The sequence below is a fragment of the Grus americana genome, chromosome 1, assembly GCF_028858705.1.
Source record: "Grus americana isolate bGruAme1 chromosome 1, bGruAme1.mat, whole genome shotgun sequence".
Classification (NCBI taxonomy): Eukaryota; Metazoa; Chordata; class Aves; order Gruiformes; family Gruidae; genus Grus; species Grus americana.
The window spans coordinates 144769314-144792678 of record NC_072852.1 but is presented as its reverse complement, the minus strand read 5'-3'; the positions used below and the strand labels follow the sequence as shown (position 1 = coordinate 144792678).

The 23365-nt window shown below is 40.3% G+C and overlaps 1 protein-coding gene across 3 annotated transcripts; it reads left to right on the top strand.

Moving 5' to 3' along the window:
• On the top strand, window positions 1–18204 carry RP2 (RP2 activator of ARL3 GTPase). Of its 3 annotated transcripts, none has more exons than XR_008573896.1 (6): window positions 357–3562; window positions 4543–4655; window positions 8654–9319; window positions 9513–9636; window positions 10911–11025; window positions 12201–12223. XR_008573896.1 is itself a non-coding variant. In XM_054801284.1 (6 exons), exons 1-6 carry the CDS (start codon window positions 3487–3489, stop codon window positions 15671–15673), a joined length of 1140 nt encoding a protein of 379 aa, XP_054657259.1. In that variant the 5' UTR covers window positions 424–3486; the 3' UTR covers window positions 15674–18204. The 3 variants fall into 3 exon arrangements, 2 of the variants coding, with proteins under 2 accessions (XP_054657265.1, XP_054657259.1); XM_054801284.1 differs by lacking the exon at window positions 9513–9636 and adding an exon at window positions 15590–18204 and having other exon boundaries at window positions 424–3562; window positions 12201–12286; XM_054801290.1 differs by lacking the exons at window positions 357–3562; window positions 4543–4655; window positions 9513–9636 and adding exons at window positions 1–237; window positions 15590–18204 and having other exon boundaries at window positions 12201–12286.
• Window positions 18205–23365: the final 5161 nt, after the last annotated feature.

Below are 23365 nucleotides of genomic sequence, written 5' to 3'. Positions count from 1 at the left end.
GGCGGGGCAGCGAGGCGCTGCGCTGGCGCGCGGTTCCGCGCTCCTAGTCTCTCTCTACGGGCCAGCCGGCCGGGCGGCGGCGGCGCCATGGGCTGCTTCTTCTCCCGCCGCAGGAAGCCGGCGCAGGGTGGCCAGCAGCAGCAGGCGGCGGCAGCAGCAGCCGCCGGAGCCGGCCAAGACGCGGCGGCCGGCGAGGAGAAGGCGCCGCCGCAGTACAGCTGGGACCAGCGAGCCAAGGTACCGTCCCGGCCGTTGACCCCCGGCCGCGGGCAGCCGCCGCCGGGGCGGGCTGGGGCTGGGCGAGGGTATCGGCTGTCTTGGCCGGCAGCGCCTCGCCCTCTGCCGCCCGGGCTTTGCGGAGCTGTAGCCGTGGCAGGGCCCGTGCGCCGGGCGGCGGCCGCTCGCCACGGGGCAGGCGCGGGGGCGTGGGGGGCTGCGCCCCGGCAGTGAGCTCGTCTCCCCCGGTACCGCTGTTACAGCCCGGTCTGTGCAGTTAAGTGCGTTTATTTAAAAAATGAAAACGTATTTAGCCTAAGGATTTTACCAGGCAGTCTCAAATTGTGCAAGCGGAGAGGGCGGCACGCTGGATCCTGTCAGGATCGGGCTGTACGCTGGAGGTGTCTGCCGCCGCCTCGCCGTGGGACAGCAGCACACCGCGCTTCCCGGCGGGTGGTGAGTTTCTGCCTGCCTGCCTGCCTGCCTGCCCACCACCGGGATTTCTCGTACAGCTTGGAGTCCCGTGGGTGCGTGCTTCACCTGAGCAAACCGATGTAATGGTTTAGTGGGTCGCCGGACAGCCGTCCATGCCTGTGTGAGCTCAAGTCCCTGGTGTAACAGCGGAGGCATAAAACTTGTGTCTTGTGTCCTGACTGACAATAATATTTATTCTTCTTGCTTGGCTGCTTGGGTTGTTGGATTATTTTTTGTTTAGGTTGTGTTTTTTGGGTGGTGGTGGGTTTTTTTTTTGTTTCGTTTTGGGTTTTTTTTTCTGAAAAGCTAGAGGAACTAGAACTAGCCTATCAGTCTCTGAAGTGACAGATAAAGAGAAACCAAAAGCCTTCCCATTGCTGTTTACTGACCTCTTGAAGGCAATCACGTAGTCTCAAGCAGGAAAGCACTTAAGTGCCAGATTAAATATATTTCTTCCCACCCTTGTTTCAAGTTTCACTTCTTAAATACATCATGACATCATAGCCCTGCTAGGTCTCCCCTTCTTTCCAGCAGCCTTTGGGTGGGGGAAGGAGAAAATGGGGCAGGCCATAAACTTAATTGATGTGGTTTTAACAAACAAAATCCCTAAACCTTTAGGCCATTATTTTACAAGTATAGAAAAGGAAATCCGTGAACTTATTTGAATGCTTTGCTTGCTTGTTTTTTAAACTTGGCTAGGCGCTCTAGGGTGTCCCTTAAATCTTCCAAGTAGCCTAAGACAAGCTCAGGTGGAGATCAGCTAGATAGCGTGCGCGTGGCCCAGAGGAATCAGTTCCCTGGGGATAAAGATGGTTGATCTGTGTTGGGCTTGTTGCTTTGACTTGCTAGAGGATTATTTGCAGGGCAGAGAGAAGGGGAGGATGGCAGCCTGTTACTCGTATGGAGACTGTTCTTGCAGGGAGAGAGAGGGCTGTACCAAAACCGTATGTCAGAGTAGCAGAACAAATCTTAGCTCTGTGCAAAAGTACATTACTAAATGAGCATTTGAAATCATATGATTTAATCTTAGAGCAAATTCATCAGCTAAAGCTCAACTGATATGAGACTTTTTACCCCATCTGCTTATATGGCGCTAACTCCTAAACCTAACAGGAGGAGAGTCAGGACATAGAAACACTTGATTCAGAGAATACCCAGCCTTGTTGCTAAGGAGATGACTCTTGTTAATGTGCTGGAATAAGGCTCAAGCTAACAGACAAGGCTATTACAGCACCAACAATCTATGTGGAGGAAAAAAAGCATGTAATGTATTGCGTGTACTACAACTTCCTCCTTTTCTATAAAAGACACTTAGAAACCAGAAGAATTGGTGAGTTTGGGCTGTGCTACTGAACTGTGGAAGCTGTCAAATTAGCTGCTTAATTTTGTACTGTACAGCTCAAGAACAGCTGTTTAATGTTTAAGCCTATTTCTCCTGCTCTCTGTAGCCTTATCTTTCATTGGGCTTTTGGACTTTTGGGGTGTGTGCTTAGTACATTAAACCAGGAAAGCAGTACTGAGACACCTGGTCTTAGGCAAAGGAATACCGAGCCCTTAGTGCACTAAACTTGTTGATCCCAGTTTGTATTAAGTGATGCTAAGTCAGTGTTAATGTAGTAGCTTTAAGTATTGTCTCTGGTACAGTATCCTGTTGTCTATTGCTTTCTAATTTCTGATGCATCACATACGTTATACTTATTCATTTCACAATTTGTGTTTGTACACAAAGTTAGATTGAAATCAGTTGGAAAACTGGTGGCATCAAGGCTCCTTGTTCATCAAGTGCCAGAAAACTTCAACTCTGTCAACAGACGTACTAGTGGTCTTTTGATTTTAGTTTTCTGTTACTTTTAATAATGTATCAGCGCACCATTTGGGTAGGGGCTGTGTGTTTAACTTCAGCTTTTCCTACTTGGTGATGCAGTTTTGGTTATATAGTGCAGTTCTGCAAGCAGGTTTGGCAATTGTCTACAGTTCTTGTAAGCTATCCTCTGTATGTTCTTACAGGTGGGTAAGTCTTGCTGCTCAGACATTCCAGGTGTCTTCCTGTAAGCTAATGCCGTACTGACACTCTCTGTAGGCAGAGAAATGTAGGCACACTTGTGTGCATGCTTGTTTGGTTAGGGATGTGAAAAGGGGTGATTGCTGGCTGACAGCTGTGCTGGAAGAAGCTCTGAACTTGAGGAGTTCCTCCAGTGAAACTATTTCTTCTCTTTCTGAAGGACAGCATCGCTAGTGTAGTCTATTTTCATTGTGGTCTGGTGGCAAAAGATGATTGCTGTTGGTACTGTCTGCTAGCATAGACCTAGCCAAAGAGTAATAGTGACCATGTGACTCTCGCATACCAGTACTGAAAACGGACCATGTGGTAGAAAACTCTAAATACAAAATATTATAAGATGCTGATAGCTTAATTGAAATTAAGGAAAGTATATGAATTTGAGGGGTCTTTTAATTAAGATTTCTGTGTGACCTTATTCAAGTGAGGACAGAAGTCTGTGTTTTTAAAGTGTGCAAAAATTAATCAAATTTAGATTGCATCGTAAGTCTGCTGGGATCTCTAATGCTTGCTGACCCTTGGGTTTGAAGAACTGTTTGAAGATTACTTATGGTGCAGTAGAAGAATCAAAGGATCAGCTTATCTTGAAAACTGAAGGGAAAAGGATGAGTATTCATTTTCTTGCTGCTCTGGGATTCTTAATCCAGGAGAATAAGTAGAGCACAGTTTATTACAGAGTCTGTTACTACAGCACCGCATCCTGGGGACTTGTCATGTGTTGATGTCATTGGGCTGTCATGAATCCCCTTCTGACCAAGCATGGGAGAGGAACTTGGTGGTGCTCAGCCCTCCTCAATCTTCTTCAGTTAGAATGTAAGCCTGAAATGTAAGATTGTATTTCTGCTCCCAGTCTCCCTTTTCCTTTCTTACCTTACCGCCTTTGTGTCACTATTGTTGTTTACATGCGTGACCAGAGTGGTAACTACGGCAGTAGCTGAATACATATAGACAGGAACTGGGGTTTTCTATCTTGTGATGGCAGATATACTCACGTGCTGTGACCTTCTCAGCAGGAGAAGAAACACAAAAAGCTGCATCGTCTTTTTTGCTGTTGTCTCATGTTCAAAGAAGTAGGATTAGATTCATTATGATCGCAATGACATTTAAAGCTTAGAGGGGCTTTCCTTCCCAGATGATTTTTCCTTTTAAAAGGAACAAGTAAGGTTTTGGTTTATGTCAGTTGATTTGCAACTTAACTGCTTTAGTTGATAGGAAACATTCAGCTATCATTGCTATATTGGACTGTGATGGCTGTATTCAAACAGTTTAAAAAAACCTCAGAGGTATAACTTTCTACATAAATAATAGCTAGTCTTTTGTTAGTTAGCTTACATTAGAGGATTCTGCTAGAATGGTCTGAGCTGACACGGACATCTTGAACTATCTAGATCTCGTTTAGGTAGCCACTTACAGTGATTTTATTTATATTACAAAATAAAATATACATTTATTTATTTTTCCTAACTAAACAGTGAAATATTTTTGTCCTTGAATCCAGTGCATCTGCCTTATGCTTCCCAGTGCACCAGAAGAACTACTGCTGTATTTCTCAAAACGTAGTCTTATCAACTGAGAAACAGTCAGCAGGTTAATATTAAACAATATTTCCAGTTAAGTCAGAGATAGGCATGTAGTAGCTTCCTTTCCTCTTCCTCTTCTCCTATCTGCAGTATTTGGCAATGGTTTGTTGCTCAGAATGACCTTTTTATGCTGTTACCAGTAATCTGAAAGAGGAGGAGGATTACAGAGAATAGAATGAAACATGCATTCATACGGTTATATTTAATGTCAAGGTGCGCAGGAGATGCTCCAAGATGAACAACTGTATGCTAGTGACTGGAACCAGCACTTGTTGTTTCTCTTTCCACCTTTTCTTGTTGCCCAAGAATCTAGAAATCTGCCAGAGGTGAGTAACTAACGTCTGTGGAGGATGTTGCAACTCCGTGCTTAAGGGCACCAAACCCATGTGAGTGAATATGCAGAAGTGTCTAGGCCTGGGAATGCACTTTCCTTGCTTATTTCCTTGCTGTTAATTCCCCTACTGACACAAATAGCACGTAAAGCCTCTTAAGTTTGTGTGCCTACCCTATAGCTGCAGCTTTTAGTGTCGCTGGGTCAGCTGCCAACTCTTGTATGTCATCAACTGTATATTAGTCAACTGTATAGAAGAACCACCATCTGTTGTGATTTAAAGAGATAGGGGAAGATTTTTTGAGAATGATATTTAAAAGAGAAGACTTCAGTGTAAATGGTTTGGAAAGACTTTACAAATTATTGTTTGCTCAGCAGGCTAGACCTAGTTAACCATAATCCATTAAGAACAGCAGTACCTTCTCATGTTTGTGGTAGCATATCATTGCTGACTAAAACTCCTTTCCTGATGCACCCAGTGAAAAAGTCTTGTTAAGGCATGAACTCATACCAGAAATAGTTCAAGAAGCTGTTGGGATCCTTGCTGATTCCAGGCACAGTTACCACTAAAAACTGTGAGAGTCTAGGATTTCTAAGTTGTCTTCCAAATGGGAGCTGTCTAGTCCTGGTGCCACTAAACTGGATAATGGTGCCTGAAGAGATGTATGTCATCTGCAGCCTTCACGTCTGGCCTCTGACCAAGAAAGACAAGTGTTTGCAGGAAGGAAAGCTGCTTGCCCTTGTTGCAAGAACAGAACTTCCTAGAGTTCAAACTTCTGTTTGCCTTCACTTCTTTCCTTTCTTTGTTCTTTAAAATCCCTGTTCCTTACAATTTGTCCTCCAGTCCTTTGTAACACACTTATCACCAATGTCATTGCTGATAACTGAAGATGAGACTTCTGTACCTCTGTAGTGTAAGCAGGGATTACTTTTTCCTCATTATACCTGGTTATTTTTGGTCACTCTATGGAGTAATTCCTGAACCTGCGCATAGCACTTCTGATAGAAGGTTTCAACTCTTGAGCTGCACCTGTGTCTATTAATGCATGATTCATATCTACTCCAAAACCTCTTTAAATTCAGCTGAAAACATTAAAAACTGCCTTTATAAATACTGTCGCCATTTGGACTTATACCAGCCTGGGGAAAAAGAGACATTTAAAATGTGTTAAGGGATGGAGAGTAAAGCATCTGTCTGGGTGAGATGGGTGGATTTGGACAAAGTTCTTTAAAGCTTGATCCAAATGCAAAGGATAAATAGATGAGCTATTAAACAGTTGATTTTTGCTGACCTGCCACATGCTTAAGATTTTACAGCAAAAGTTTCACCAGAAGAACAGGCAGAGAAATCTACAATAGCCCTGGTTATGGTTGTATGAGGTTGCAGATGTTATCTCCTTCTGTTGCTTTAACTTTTCCTAGCCCGCTTTTTCGCGATGTTGCTGAGAGAGCTTAAGAAGCAGTTAGTGCTGACTGTCAGGTGAAGGAAGGTGGACACAGCGATTTAATGTTAACCTATTGATAATTGCTGCAAACTTCAGAGCTGGTGAGCGTGAAACTCCGCAATAAGCATACTAACAGCTGTTGGATGCATCCTCAAAACCGTAGTTCTGCCTTCATGCTCCTTTCTCTGGTGTATTTCTTTTACCCAAAGGAAGTGAAACATTCAGATCTGCTACAGTCTTTTGGGTTACCCCCTTCTCGCAGGGACAATAAGCCAGTGTGGAGAGAGCGTGTCAAATCGATTTCATTCAGTCCCCTCAGTCTGTACGGCAGTGTTAATCAACAAATATTCTTGATCTTTAAAAGGAAAACTGCAAAGCAAAGTTAAAGGAAATGAGCAAACTCTCTAGCGTGGTGAACAAACTGAGAAGTAAGAGTTGTGTCAGGGCAGAACTCTTAATTCATACCAGGGAAATAAAATTGAGCTCCTGAATCTGGTAATAAGCTGACTTTTTTTTATCATTAAACTCTACTACTACTCTTTCTCAAGCGCTCTCATTTGAAACTGTCTGTAAGCTGTGGGTTAGCTAACTAACCCGTGGTTTTCACTTAGGCCTAAATAAAATTGCAAGGTGAAGTTGAAGTTTCACATATCTCTGTAAAGGCCGCCATGTGGGGTGAGCTAGTCCTGCTTCAGAGGCTTTTTAGAGCAGAGCGATTTAGAAGGACGTGCTTAGGTACCAACTTGCAAAAAAAGCTGTAAGTTCCGGAAACTTTGAACTTCTCCTTCCTAAGAGAAGTAACTGTTCCTCTGTACCCTGTTTTGAAGGCAGTAAGCCTGTCTCCCAAGGTTACTAAAAAAAAAGATAAATAAACCGAACAACATATATATGCATAAATGTTCTAGGAGATGCCTGGGAAGAATGTGTCCAAAAGCAATTTTGATACTTATATTCTCAAGTATGAGAGAATATGAGTATAAATATCTTATATATGGATCAAATATGTAACATTACATGAGACTTAAGGCCTTAGAGGGTTTGAATCCTAATTATACTGTGTGCCTGAGTCTCCATGCTGTGTCCCTTATTATTTGAGCCTCCCAGTTTTATTTGTAACTCTTCCAATTAACTTTCCCGGGCGTGTACTGGTGGTACTAAATATGATTGAGGAACGATTTCTAGGAAGCCATCTTCATTGTCTCAACTTGCATTTTATTTGAAAGATTCATCAGCTGCAAACCTCCTTTCCTGTCCGGAGGTCAGATGTGTTGTATATAAAGGAGTACATTTTATCGGTTGGTAGAGACTTTAGCTTCTATTAGCTATTCTGGACTAAAGCTACCTAGGCTGAGCTGGTTTAGTAAATGTCTGGCACTGACCATCCTGTTTTATGCCTTTTTCTGGTCTCTTTATCTCATGCAAATGTTTGAAATCCTGAAGAGGAGGAGGAGTTTCTTACAAATTGGGCTATACAGAAACTGTTGTAATGCATTAACACTAATTTTGCAGCAAGCTTTAGGGCCCTCAGGCTGATAATCAAATAGCAGGTTTGTGTAGTTGTCTTGTGTTAGACTAGTTAAGGTACTTATATACTTCTAAGTGCTATTTTAATAAGCTTTCACAAGAGGGCAGAGTAGAATTTGCTCCGGGAAGCGTAATTGTCTTGAGGCTCATGTATATCTAGAAATGACCCAACTCAGATTCCTGCCGTGTTATGACAGCACCAGCTGTATTATCCATGCTGTCCACCGGTATCACATACTGTCCTGGGCGCTGCATGGCTCTTTGGTCGCTGATCCCCAGTGGAGAGTCCCAGGGAAAGCCACAACCTGTCTCAAGTGTCCCTCCCTGGTAGGGGGATGCTGGAGCATGGAGGAGGAGAGGTCTGTTAAAGTCCCCCTGCACCAGCACTGCTGTTTGCTTGTTGATTGTAGATAAAACAATCACATAGCTGTTGTTAGCGCAAAAATCTTGTAGTTGTTAGCACAAGAAAATGCTGTGGCACAGATAAGCAAGCTCTTTGTAGTTTGCAAACATAGTAAAGGAGATACTGCTTGAAAGCAGCAAGCTTTCCTTGCAACATGTTGAGGCATGGTAAAATATGACCAAGAAAGCTATTTAGAGATACACAGTATTTCCTTTTTAGCTTAATGAATCTTTAAGTATGTTGGCCAATTCATTAATTATGATTATTACTATAATACCCAGGACCATCATCCTTGTTGAAACAGTTTAGAGTCCACAGAGAAAACTAGCTCCTCCCACCCCCTTTCTTTATTAGAGGACAAACTAAGTTAGGTTGTTTGGGTTTTTCCTGGGGCATCTCAGAAGTGTAGTTTCAATTCTTTGTTGTACCTCAAAACTGTGCATTCCAGTAGTTTAGCTAAAAGAGCTTCTTCTGATCTTTCATCACTCTTTGAAGAGTTTTCTGGCAGATTATCCTGTACAATTCAGTGCTACCTCAATTAATGCAAGTCAATTGACATTTAGCATTATAATATTCTCTGTATGTGAAGATTTTCATGTTCTTTTTTTCTTCTTCCTTCAGATTGACCCCAAAGATTACACCTTTTCTGGACTTAAAGATGAAACTGTTGGTCGACTACCTGGAAAAGTAGCAGGGCAACAATTTGTCATTCAGGACTGTGAGAACTGTAGTATCTACATATTTGACCATTCTGCTATGATCACTATTGATGACTGTGTAAACTGCCAAATCTTTTTAGGACCAATAAAAGGCAGTGTGTTCTTCCGTGGCTGCAAAGATTGTAAATGCATAGTGGCCTGCCAACAGTTTCGCACTCGGGACTGCAGAAAGCTGGAGGTATTCTTGTGCTGTGCCACCCAGCCCATTATTGAGTCCTCCACAGGTATGAAATTTGGATGTTTCCAGTACTATTATCCTGAGCTTGCCTTACAATTTAAAGATGCTGGACTGAGTATCTTCAATAACACATGGAGCAACATCCATGACTTTACCCCTGTGTCAGGAGAAAATAACTGGGGCCTTTTGCCTGAGAATGCTGTAGTCCAAGATTATGTTCCTCTGCCCAGCTCTGAGGAGCTGAAAGCTGTCAGAATTTCTACAGATGCTACGAGAAGCATAATACCAATAACTCGAGGGCGGAGACAGAAAAGCAGTGATGAATCGTGTTTGGCTGTGTTTTTTGCTGGTGACTACACAACTGCAAATGCCAGGAAGTTAATTGATGAGGTAAGTGACCTTTGTCTGCGTTCAGCTTTTTGAATTTCTAGTTGAACTTTCCTCTGGATAGCCTCTGGTGCTCCCTGCAGGGAGAACGCAGAGGCTCTGCTTGTCTAATAACTATACTGATCAACTGCGCTGTTTAAAACCTTAAAACAAGGTAAGACACTGGAGCTTATCTGATCAGAAAGTTGTTTTACAGCTGACATCCTGTGACTGGCACATCTGTCCTCTAATAGTTCCAGTGTATTTTTGCATCACGACACACCAAAGCTACGTTCTGAAGAAAATGCGTAGTTGATTTGATGAACTTGGCCAAATGTAGAGTAAGTGATTGGCGATGCTTGTAAAAGGGATATAGCCAATTAACTTATTAGCTTATTGCACCAGAAATCACAGCTAACCAAACAGTCTGTCCTGAAAGTTTTTTCAGTACTAACAAAGACTTTAAAAAAATAACATGTTAAATTGTATCCCCCCCTTGCCACCCAGTATTGGAATTTTTTTTTCTGGAAGAGGCAGTGCGTGTTTGTCACAGCTGGTCAGCTGTCTTGGATCACTTAAATAGCTGGTGCAGTCTTTTTTTTTTTCTTTTTCTGTGGGGTTTTTTTTTCCTTGTGAGGCAACAGCTCCTAAGCTTGGCTGAGTTTGGGCTTTCCTGAGGCTAAAATCTGGGAGTGGCTGGCTGCTTTTAGCACCCTGGAGTGCCAGGGATGACAGAGCAGAGCCAGTAACCATGAGCTACAGCTTCTGAGAGCGCTATCTGCAAAAGCTGTTGTATGATCAACAAAACAACCATGGAGCTCCTTCCCTTGGGTTTTTAACTGCAAGGAAAGCAAGCCCCCCTTCCCCACTGCCCAGTTGAATTTTTATGGAACTGAGTTACAGCTACTTGAGTGAAGCAAGATAATGATACTTACGGGTGGTTTTGTTCTGCAGAAGGAATAGCTACAGTAAAGAGGATAACAGATGTGTTCTCTTGTGTTAGTAGCTCTTTAGAACTTAGAGTTAAGAAGATGCTGAAAGACTAGTAAGTAAGATTCTGTGGAAATCTTACTGCTCTGTAGATTAATGGATGCTTTGGAAGTACAAATACAGTTGCTCCTTCTCCACATGCTTTTAGTTTCATATTAGATTTGAAGTTAAAAGCTGTGTGTGTGTTCAAAAGTATTTAACTTTTTTTTTCTAAAATGGAAAACTTCAGCAGTGGATAGATAAGAGTTTGAGCTAATGCTTGACTGAACTATTGCAGACTAATGAGAACTAACTGCTTGACTCCAGATGCTGAATGCTTTTAACTCCCATTAGTTGCAGCTTGTGAGGGGGAAAAAACACAACCCTGGGCCATAATATAAAACAAAAACATTCACATTTACTTCTCTAGGTGCACTAGGGAGAGGAGAAAATCTGGATGAATGGAATGAAAATAAACAGAAATGTAGAAAAAGCAAATGGTCTTTGAAAAGAGCAAAATATGTCCCTTTGCTCCATGGCTTAATGTGTATGGGGAAAATGGATCTATTACAGTATAATCTGGATACTCAAACTGAACTCTCTGCCTTAGAAGCATTTTTAACATGAATTCTTTCTCTGTTAACAGATGACTGGCAAAGGCTTTCAGCTGGTACAGACTAAAGAAGTCTCAATGAAGGCAGAGGATGGTCACAGAGTTTTCCAGCAGTGTGCAGCAGAATTCATTCCACTGCTTGAAAAAGGTGAGTTTGTGGTGTTTTCTTTCTCTTCTTTATAGAGAAGTCTAGCTGTCACTGGAGTTCTGGAGAAGAAAAAGGAATGAAGGAGAAATCTGTGTTTCAAGGGTATAGTGTAAAGCCAGTTGAGATGAGTTTTGGAAGCCTCAATCAGGCCCTAAACCAACTAACACTCTTGAAGGCATCAGAAATGAGCTATTCCACATGTATTTTGTGGCTCTGCCCCCCCTCTAGTGGTCCAATCACATAGCTCAGGAGCAGTGGCACATGCAGATCTGTCTGGGGTGGTAGAAAGAAGCTCGCTCCTGCTTTTAAACTATTTCTATCTTACCATCATTGCTGCTCAACCACCTAGATGTTCAGTGTTTCTGTATACGTATTTAAGCAAATCAGCATAGATGTGTATAAACCAGGCAAGTGTTAAATTCCTGTTTATAACTGGTGTACTTGTCAGAGTGTTTCAAAAGCTTTTTTTATTGATCTGACTGTAATTGGTGTTTCTCTTCTGCAGAAGTACTGACATCTTGCCATCTGTTATATGCTAAAGCTCAATACACGCTCCCAAACTTAGTAGCAACATGCGGGTTTTTTCATAGTAACATAAGAGGTCTGTGATGCTCATTGCAAGAATAGGACAAAAGTTATTGTACTTCTCAGATGACAGTCTAGTTTAAGGGCTGTTTTGCACCCACGTGGGAAGAAATAATGTGTTCAGAACGAAACCAGAGAAAGGGGATCTGCAAATAGTGGGTGAGAACAAGTCTGAAAATCAGGCAGTTTGCTATCTTGGGACTGAGGCAAAAATGCCTGAATGACTCAGTCCTACTCCAGATGTCTGTGAAATGGCTCACTATTTGAGCAGTGTAGTCTGACTCACTTCCATGATGCCCTGCGCTCCTTAGCATTTTTGTGCCATTGCTGCCTTTCAAGAAGTAAAAGTGGAATCCTGCCAGAGTCTCTGCAAAAATGAGCATGGAATTGCAGATATTTTCCTCTCAGATAACACTGTGCTTTGAAGCTATGGTTAAGTGTTTTTAACGCTTTATCCTGCATTATGGCTGCTCAAGCAAAAAACATAAAATGCTTCTTGCAAGCTTCACAATTCCCTATGGGTAGAGAAATCTACTGTTTCAATGCCAAGCTTAAAAGTCGTATTGATTCTAGATGAAACTATCTTCTAGGTCCAGTGGTTGCTTTGGAGTTCAACGGAGATGGTGCAGTGGAAGGATGTCGAAGCACTGTAAATGATGTTTTTAGTGGGACCAAGGTAAGCTGGCGTATTGCTTTATTGGCAGAAAATGTTACAGAATGTCTAGGATAATTCATGGTCAAGCTGTGGTGTTGATGTACTGAACGATCTTTTTAGGTTTCTGAATAGTAAAATCTGAATATCCTTTTTTTGTTTGTACTCAAAACTCAAGGTGCTTGTTGGAGAAAAGAAAAATTGCCCTAGGAGAGGGAGTAGTAAATTCCCATATCTACTGACGAATAGAAGATTTCCCCTTAAAACTGTTATTCCACATAGTAGTGAAAACAAGTTCTATAAACACAGCAGGGAAATCTCTGCTCCAAGTCTTACACTGAAGTCTGCTTTGTGATGTCCTAGTCTATTAGACCCTGACAAAGGTGATATGATGGGATTTCAATTTTTTCAAGGTTTACTTTTGCTGTGTAGGATATTGCAGAACGCCTTCTTTGAAAAGCATTTTTCGTTTTTCTTCTGTCAGCTTGTTCTACTGTAGCTTCTTTACACCACACCTCCTCTTTGCTTGCTCTCCCCATCTCTCTGAACGGCAAAGGTTTTGAGAAAGTTTCTGGAAACAATTAGAGCACTCCTGATAGCGAGAGAGTGACAAACTTTTTGCTTTCAAGCAGCTGTTCAAAGACGACTAGAATGTCTTTGAGACATAGTGTTCATACAGCTCCTTGCTGTCTTTCAGTTCCTTTTGGAAGACTTACTCAGAACTAGACTGTCCAGTTTCTGGAAAACAGTCATCTTGTAATCCATCACCTCACACGTACCTAATGTTTGTTTTTTTCGCATTTGCTATTGCTCTAACAAAAACCTGATGTGTAGCTGGCCTTCATTTGGCTGTATGAGTCTAAAGAATACCAGAACTACAGTCTGGGCAGTGTTGTGATATTACTGATTCCTTCTTGTGATCCAAAAGTCATCACTGCAAATTTTACCATAAACGTGGCCTCTTTAAACAAGAGCTTACAGTGACTTTACTTTAGTGTGGTTAGCATGCTTGGGTTTTTCCCATACAGAACAAAGCTGATACTGGGTAGGTAATTCACAGATTCTTCTAGATCTTTTTCTCTGTTCAAAGACTGAAGTGATATTAATTAGTAGGACAAATAAAATTTTATATTTTCCTCACTAAAGTGATGGGTGTCTCTTATTATAAGACTATGAACACCCTGATCTGAGATGCATCCAGAAACCTCAGACTGTGCACTTCACACTGTGAAGTAAGGATTGTTCTTGAAGGTCACCTGTAGTGTTTCGGTTCAATTCCAAATGTGAAATTCCTTACTGCACCTGGATTTAAAACTTCTGTTTACAGGCTGGTTGCGCAGTAAAATCTACCTCACTTATTTAATACTTGCTGCACTGAATTAAGAAGCAGAACTGTGGGCTTCCTGAGAAGTATATATCTTTATTTTGGAACAATGGAACTCCAAAGCGTTTGATAAACACTGGGTTTGTGCATGGATCCCTAGGATCCCTAGATAATTGAATTTCATGAGTATACATTTTATTTTTTTTATTTTTTTATTTTTTAGAAAATGTATTTATTTCTTGGGACATAATTTAGAAGTAATTTAGGGAGTAACAAACATCAGATTTATTACTACTAGAAGGTTCAGGAATGCTCTATAAAATGGTTTCAACTCATTGTTGGCTGCCCTTATCGTGTTTGAGAGTTGTTATAGCACTCAGAAAGAATTTTAGGTATCCTTGATCAAGAAACAATGACAAAACCTTTTAAGAAGACATGTATCCTGTAAGACTTTGCAGGAGATTAGTCTGCTTTTAAGCAGGTGGCTACATTTGCATTTGAAAACCACAGTTAAAATGATTAAATTAATCCATTAATAACCTTAATTTCACCAGGTTTTTTTTTCTGAAATAAGTCTGATAAACAACTCTAGATACTCTAATAAGGGTAGAAAAGTTCTTCAGCAGTAGAGCCACCAGAGTTTTTTGAGCTGTTTGGTAGAAAAAACATGTTACAAGGAGAGCTCTATGCTGTGCCCTTAAGCTGACGTCCTATTTGAGTGGACTAGACACATCTGCTACTCTTTACCTCTGACATGCTTTCTGGTGTGACCTTCTGCACTTTTTTTTGGTGTGCTTTCTAGCATTGTTCCTCTGTCTCATCACTAATTCATAAAATACTCTGAAAAATGTAAATCGTAATATCCTGGTAGGGAAGGATGCTGAAAGAAAGTATTCAACTGTTGTGACCATGGTACAAATTGCTGTTGCACCAAACAACTGCCATATAATTAGTAGATGTTCTCAAGTCCCTTCAAACAGAAGTCTACCATGCATCCAAGCAATAGTCTAGGAAACTACTTGCTTTGTAATAATACAATTTATTTTTTTTAAAATTGGAAATTTACTGGACAGCATTGTATTAAGCTTAAAACATAGCTTAAGTAAACCAATTCAGGGAACTGTCATAGTTTATATTGATGTAGTATTCTGAGCTGAAGCAGAGAAGTGGTGACTGTAGGATGATAGTCATCTGGAATAACCCATTCCTACAGTCCCAGTGCACTTCAGAATAGCTCAGTTGACTGTGCCGACAGTGATGTGCTGAGACAGCAATGATTTCCTCTTGAGATATAGAAAATATAAGATAGTAAGAACTCTAAGTTTTTGATTGAGGCTATCACTTGCATGTTGAGATTGATGAACAGCCACAACACTGTCTGTTACACTGAACTATTTGGGCATTGCCTAGGGCATTTTTAGTTGATTTGCTGAAAGCTTTCAAAGATGACTGTCTTAGAGCTTGGGCTTTCACATGCGTTGATCAATTTTGCAAAATGCAAGTGTAATTGAAGTTATTTTAAAAAAAAATAATAATCTGATGACAAAGCAACTAAGTTTTTTGAGGGGAATATAGTGCAAGGGACTCTTTCTCACAAACTCTGCCTCTCTGTTAAAGGAAAGCTTAATAGTAGTCTAAGGTTTTTGTGTGTTTCTTCCTCCCCCTGCTCCTGGACAGAGTTTGACTTTACCAAGCAAAATACATCTAAAAGGACACTAGCTTAATTTGTGACCCCTGAATAATTGAGCCCAAATCTTTTAATTCTCATCAGTGGAAGGATAGGGTTACCGCAGCTAGCATGTCTGCTAGGAACAGGTGACAGTAACAAAGGGCGCATCAGGGCTGAGAGAATTCTAGGACTATTCTGTCACACAGTGGAAACTAACAGTTGTGCCTCTCATGAAATGCAAAAATAAAAATAACCGTTACTGGCTCCAAATGAGCAAAGACTACTTGAACTTCTTTATTAGTGATGCATAACTATTTCCTTGTTTAATAAACAGGTCTTTGTATCAGAGAGCAAGGCATCAGCATCTCAAGATGTAGACAATTTCTACAACTTTGCTGACATACAGATGGGAATGTGAAGTTTAACATGAAGGTGTTCGTGTACGGTTTGTCTTGGCACTTGGATGTCACTTGGCTTGAATATTGTAGTAGTATCTGAGAAGTTTTGTCATTTGATTTTGTATTTCTCATATATCCCTTTTATAAAGCTATTGGTTTTAATACCATATTACCTGAACTGGAGTAAATGGCATAGCTCCCCACATGTGTTGTGTTTATATTTCAACTCCAGAAACAATGCAGGTTTTCTACTAACTTTTTACAGTAATTTCTAAACTTCTATTGACACTTGAATATTTCTTGTCAACATCTAATGGTAATACATATTTGAAAAGTGCAATGCTGATCCAAATTTGATGCAGTAGTAATTGTTACCTTTAACTCAGACACATTGTTTAGAAAGTGCATTTATATGAAACTCACTGTTCAAGACTTTCCCACATGCAAATTTGTCTTCATGGGGGGCCAGGGAGGAAGCTGTAGTTGTTGACTTTCTCTGAAAGCCTCGTCTGAAATGAATTCTCCTCATAGCACGCTTTCAGAAGCAGTGCGTGACTTGTAAAATGTACATCTGGCTTATTCTGCTTCAGCATCTTTTTTGACTAAAGCTGTTTGCAGCAGCACTTATGCTGAGAGTTGTCATAACAGCATTCTGGTAAGCGAGCACTCGCCAGGCTCCTCTGCTTTGAGGTGAATTCTGTGCATGAGTGCTCTGCTGAAGATGCTCTAAAGTCCATGTAGCATCTCTGGCGATACAGCTGCCTCTGGTATTCCCAAGTCGTGTATGGGATCTACGTGAGGTTCCCTTGGACTCGGAGCAATAAGTCTCTGGCACCATTGTTGTTTGCTAGAAGGGACATACAGCAGCCAGGAGTCAGAGAAGGGCTCTGATGGCATTAAAAAAGCTTTTCCTTGCTAGACCCCAGGAGAAGGGTTTTACACTCAGTAGTACTGAAAATTTGGCTGTAAAGCACTACACACTGCTGTAGGGTTTATTTTGGATTAATTCTAAGAACAGACTGAAGAAGTGCTACTAGCATTTTGGGAGATGCATTTGAATAGTGATCAGTAAGGATGCTTATTGTTATATAGTGCATATTAGAATGCAAATCTATATGGATATTAAATACATGATTGATTTATTTTCGCATATTATATCCTTACTGATTTTTCTAGGTGAACTTAAAGTTTATCTCCAGGTTTACAAGCCCTCTGTAATAGTTGAACAGATTGTGTGTGCAGACGTACAAAGCCAAATTACTTAATTAAAACTGTGGCTTGTGAATTTAGGTAGCCTTTACAATCCACTGAACGCACTGGGGCTGTGTTGAGGTGCTAAAGCAATAATTTCCTCATTATGTTCATCTGTCAAAAGGTCAGATCTTGTGCATCTTAAGTGAAAATGAGTCTCCATTCATCAGTTTCACAGCTCTGGAGCTCCAAAAGTGGGTGGCTAAAAACACATCTCTGATTTTTTTCAGAATCAGCATATGAAATAATCTGTTCTCCTGAAATTCCTAATTCTGTCATGCCTGAAAGATGTTCTGAGCTCTCACTTTGTTGGTACTAGGCAAATGCTTGCCCTCAGTTTCAACTATGTATTAAGAATATGTCCTTAGGACCTCCTATTAAAGTTATGCATAGATTAAACAGGGAAGAATATCTCCTGAAGTCACTAAACCATTGGTATACTGAAGGTAAGAAAAATGTCACCTCTGTGAAATGGTGGGATTTTTTATTTGACAAAGTGCAATAAAATCAAACTGCCACCAGAATATGAGTGGTAGTGGAAATTACCACTTATTTGCACTTAGCCAGCCAGGATTTTTTTATAGATATATAATGTGTGAGGAGAGGCTGTGAAAACAGCTAAGAATCTTAGATCGGTCTCCAAAGTATAAGTACAACTCATCAATGAACACTTGCAGGAATTATTCTAGACACATACAGTAAATGTATTTTTCTGGTATGGACAGTACATTAAAATTGTGTAACGTACTTCAGAACTGTCATTGTGTAATTTACCTAATCAGTGCGTATATTGGACTATCTTGGTCTCTAAACTTTTACATATAATATTTCCAAACTTATACGCTGACAGATGATTATACATATGTTTATAGTTTTGGGGTTTTTTGTATCATCAATCTGCTCTGGAAACAAAGTGCTAAATTGATTTTTGTGACTACTTTTGCTGGAGGACAGGTTGGTTAATTGAAAATTAATCTAGGCTTGAAACAGTGGAAAAACTTCTCTACATGTTAGGAAAAAGCAGAGTGTTGCTTTTTTTATTTCCCATTGATAGCCTGCTTACCAACTTGAAGAGGTTTTAATAAAGAAACCTAAATAATGAAGGAGTTTCACAATCCAGTTATCTTTTGAGTTCAATTTCTTGCTAGTGTTAAGAACACTTCTAGCCTAAGCTTCAGGTATTTTATGCGTTACAGAATGGTATGTGCTACATGTAGTCTTTGTACGTTTGTTATATAGCTTTTTATGTAACTTGTATTGCACTGTGAATGTGATTCATAATAAATATTGAAAATCTAAACTCTGGATTATGGAAGACTTTTTAAAATCATAAAATATTGCCAAACATAATTATATTAAGTATAAAAACTGAATTCCATGTTTAAACATGGACTTTAATAGGTACAATTAATTGAAAATAAGCATTAACTGCAATCATCCATCCTTCAAAAAAGATTAATTTTTTGACAGCAGGGATTTTTCCCCAGAGTCACTGAGAATATGATTAACTTTGCACTGCAGTTTTCCTAGTAAGCTGTAAAGATACAAGTACAGAGATTCCTGGATGGAGACTGTTAAAGCAGTTCTCCCTGATCTGTGTGCACATGTGGTTATTTCTTTTTGTTTTGTTTTTTAACTTGAAAAAGTTTTGTGCTTTTTAACTGTGCTTACCTCTTTGCGTACTAGATGCATACTAGCGATGTGCTCACAGCAAAACCACATTGTGGTGGTTATACTAGTAGAATTGTTCATTTAGAAAGCAATTCATTTGTATATCCCATTTAACATCTGAAAACAGGGGAAAAACTCCTGAAAACAGGTAAACATTTAATACATTTCCAAACTCAGCTTTAAACTGCGTCAGAAATGAGAATCTTCCAACTAGAGGTGGTCTAGAGTAACTTTCATGAAGCGTAAATGTTTGCTAAGAACATGAAGTACTATATCAGTATAATTTTCATTTGGATATATTGAGTTAAACAGTGAAGAATCAAAGTGAAGAATCAAAGCTTTTGGTTTACACTTAGCTATTATTGTACAATTCTACAGTTTAAAAAAAAAATCTTGTACCCCAATTGGAACTGAGTTGCCTAGTAATCTTTTTTACATAGTATCTAGGTCATAGCAAAGCTGTCCTTAAGTATTTTCACAAGTTTTACCAATCACATCCTCAAATATTAAGATGCAGAAGCTTTGTATCTGTGCCCCAATTGCTAAGAAGTCACTTATTTTGTCATAGATCTAAATAGTCATGCATAAAATGCATGGATTTCAAAGTAATCCATGTACCAGGCTGCACTAACGTAACTGGGACAGATTTTTTTTTTCCAATTCCAAAAAGCAACCTGAAACTTCTTAATACAAAATATGTGCTTCAGTCGTTCTGACTAACAGGGGTGAAAATGATTTTTACTGACTTAAGCACAAGTGAGAATTCTGTAGCTGAGTATCTTCTCTCAAATGCTTTTAAGTGTTCAGACTTTATTCATACAGCATTCAGCTTTCTGTGCATATTTCAATTAGCATGGCTGATAATATCATCTAGGTGTTGATTCCCCAGGCTTTTTTCCTAAAGATTTATTAAAAGCTGCTGTAAAATGAATCTTTTAAGAACTAGTAGCAGCCCAGTAGTAACTACTGCCTGAGTAGTTCCTAAACTCTAGGATTTTTGCTATCGAGTTCCTTGTTGACTCCTTGGACCTTTGTGCCATTTGTTCCTTTTGTGAATTAATGAGTAAGCCTTCTGAATCCATAAGGGTGACTTGGGTCTTTGGAGATTTGCAGGAACAGCTCTTCCAAGCATGTTTAAACTTGATCTAAAACATCTAAATTCTAGTCCAACAGTATGAAAATCTATGAATAAGTGCTGATGGTAAGTATTGTCTCTAGCGTGCATGGATTTGAGTGGGATGGCGCAAGCAAGCTGTAGCACTTCAAGTTGTGTGCTGTAGTACTGCATCCTTGCTCCAGTGTTTGTTGGAAGGCACCTAGCTCTGTGGTGGTCCACCCCGTTCCCTGGACGTTGCAGAGCTCACAGTATGAGCTATAGCAACGTGCTGAGGATAACAACTTCTGAAAAATAATAACTTGCTGTAGTGCCAGCCTGGAAGTTTTTCTTAAAGCTATCTAGTCTGAGCTTTGTCTCTCAACACAACCATTTATGTACGGGAAAACTTTACAAGCATCAAACCTGGTAAAAGCAGGATGTCCAGGAGGCTTCACTGAATGGTTGGGAGTCACTGTGTGTTAACAGGCCAGACATGAATATCTTGGTGTCCAGTTTGATAGAAGAATGTTTTTTAATGCTTTCATCTCTTCAGAAGGCCTGGTTGCCCTAAGACTGTTGCTGGTAATGTTTGTGGTAATTGGTCTTCCTGATGCATATGTAGTCATCACTGGTTCCGAGCAAGAGAGAAGAAAAGGAGGGGGAAGTGAGAGAAGCTTTTAAAAAAAGCTCTGAAGTTTTCTGAGTACATAAAGAAAAATGTGCAACTGCTCATTCCTTTATTTTTTTATGCATCTAGTGATAATCCCCAGCTACGTACAATTTCATGGCTGAGTATCTGAGCACCTCCCCAGAATGTATTAAGCAATGTGACCAGCATTGGTTAAGTACGAGTCATCCTCCTTCCAGTTGCACAAGGCTTTAAAATTGCCAGTGTTGTCAAGGGTCTAAGAGAACTTCCAAATACATGTGGATTTCCCTCACATCCTTCTGTTAAAACTGCTGTAGAAAGTTTGTCCTTAAAAGCATCAGGTAAAGTTGATAGGAAATTACGGTGAGGTTAAGAGGCTCTTGAACAGTGTTTAAATGAGTGTTTGACCTTCCCAAACTGCAAAGGCTAAAAGCAACGGGCTGTTAACAGATTCTACCCAAATGATGAGGCTAAGTTTAAGGCTAGACACCACTGCAGTACTGGAGGCTCAAAGGACTCTGTGTCTGGGTGACAGAGGTATGTATCCCTCTGCTTTTCCAACTTCATTTTATCACAATTATTGTGGTGATGAAGTCCCAGTTCACAGTCATGTGAGACTCTCTGCTTTCATTTTTAGGTACTTTTGTCCTTGTCATGGCGAGGGGAACTTGAAAAGTTTTTTTGCTATTTGGGCCATTAAACTTGTGTGTCTCAAAAAAAAAAAAAAAAAGTAAAATTGAAACAAACTTTTGGGGGGGTAGGGAAGGGTGGAGTGACTGTTGACTTGTGATTTCTGAGTGCTAAAGGGAGCAGCAGCCTTACTTCCCCCTACTTACGTGGATGCTGCCTGCTGTAGGGGAGATTTCCCCCAAGCTGCTCATATGGCAACTTGGAGGCAGCTGACTTTCCAGCTCTTTTAGGCAAGATACACAATTTGTTGCCTTGCTAATACAAGCATAAGATGTATTCTTTGATTCTTTTTTGTTAGGTACTTGCACGCGTTTAAGGTACAGAGCCGTAATACTGATAGGTTTTGAAAGCTGCTGGCAGTCCTCTCCATCCTGTGTTACTGTCTTAGAAGGAGAAAGATAAATCCAAGATCTCCCTAAGCACAAAACTTTGAACTTGTCAGATCCTGGGAAGTGAAGCTGGCACATTTTGCTCTGAAGAGAGTAAATGTTTCATGATTGTGGAAGTACTTTTTTTTTTTTTTTAAATCTGAATGTGCTGATCTTTTTATGAGGGGAGACCTTCCCCCCCATTTCTGAAGTCCCTCCATAAAAACCCCTTCAGGGGCTTTTTTTTTTTTTTTTTTTAAAGGGTTCTGGAGATTAAATGGAAAGGCTGTGCTATGACCTGAGGACATCTTTTGATAGCTGCCCCAATAGGTGCCGAAGGATTGGATTCAGTGTTAAAGATGATCTTTTGAAGCTCCGAGTGCTTTTTGCTTCTATTTCTAATAGCAAGTATCAGAAACATTTTTAGTCAGGAGAGGGTTTAAAGACAGCTAGCCATCCTTAGGTGAGATTCTGCTTTGCATTTTTTCCACAGACAAATGAAAGTTACTCCACAGTGATAATTAGCTCTTTCGTTTGCAGGTGGGTGTTTGAGCTTTATGGTAACACTTCAATAATTTCATTTACTGTGAAAAGAAAATAGGGGAGTTCGGCTTTTCTGTCTCTTGCCAATAGCTGCCCCTGCTTGCTCTGGTTTTAAGGACATTGTATCGAGGTTTCATAGATGGTATCTGATCTACCAATGAAGCAAGTTTTATGCAGCACCTATACAAAGAAAGCTGGTATGCCAGGCTTTGGTATCTGTGTATTTCTTTTCTTATCAGAGTCAACAAGAATCACTGCCCATGGAGGCTTCTATGTGCAGACTGGGAGTGCTGCAAAGACTTGGAGGTAAGGGGTATGAATTAACCTCCCAGGCCTTTCCAATTCTTATTTCCCCCCACTTCTCCTCCAAACCACTACTCTGTGTTTGTTGTCTTTCACTTCTCTGGCATCTGGTCAGAGATAGCATATTTTGCTGCAAAAATACTTTTCTGTTAAAATTCACTTAAATACTTCTAGATATTTCAATTAGAGACGCTTCTTTTGTCGCTCCAGTCTGTGTTAAACTCTGTGTGACCCTACTTCTCAGCTGTTAAACATTACTTCAGTGTAACTTTCTTAATACCCTAATATACTATGGGCAGCCTTGGTACAGCTGAATAATGACTCGGTTCAACTTGAGCATGGCATACATTCTGACCACATCTCTTATACTCGTAGCTTCCAGAGCATTCCTCCCTTGGGAGGACGTCATATTTGTGCTATTATTTTATCAACATGTTAACATCTGGCTTTGTAAATTCCTCATATTCTCTAGGTGAATAAGAGCATCTGTAGTTCATCCGTTCTCGAGAAAATGCGGAAACTGTGTTGCACATGTCTTTAAAAAGAACAGCAGTGTACAATCTGCTTCCTATTTATTCATCTTGCTTGGTGTTCCTGTAGAAATGCATAGCAAATGTAAATGCATTTCTGTGTAAATTCTTATCAAACAGTCAATAGTTTGCTAGAAGTTACACAGGATGAGATAACGATAAATGCATTTGCACGTAAAAGTATTTATTGAAATTAGTAGCCCCATGGACTTTCTGCCACAGCTTTTCCCGTGTCACCTGTCTTCTGGCCCTGAGCCCACCACATGCAGCTGTGGATTTACTGTAGAACTAGAGGTTTGGATGTCATCTTCTCCTGACGTGTGACAGCCAGTGCAGGCAGAGCGGGTGCTCCCAGGCAGGAAAAATGAAGGTATCTGCACAACACCTTTCCTGGGTTGGGCTTCATCTGCTCCTGATGAAGTCATTCATATATAATCTGGCAGGAAACTTCTCATAGGAGTGTTTCCTTCACTGATGGTAATACAGATTCTTCATTGTCCTTCAGAATGACGGATACTTTAAACAGTATTTATATACAGTCTACTAAGCAGGTTTCATGGACACACAAAAAATAGAAATTGTTTTACAATCCGAATTCAGGTATTGGTACT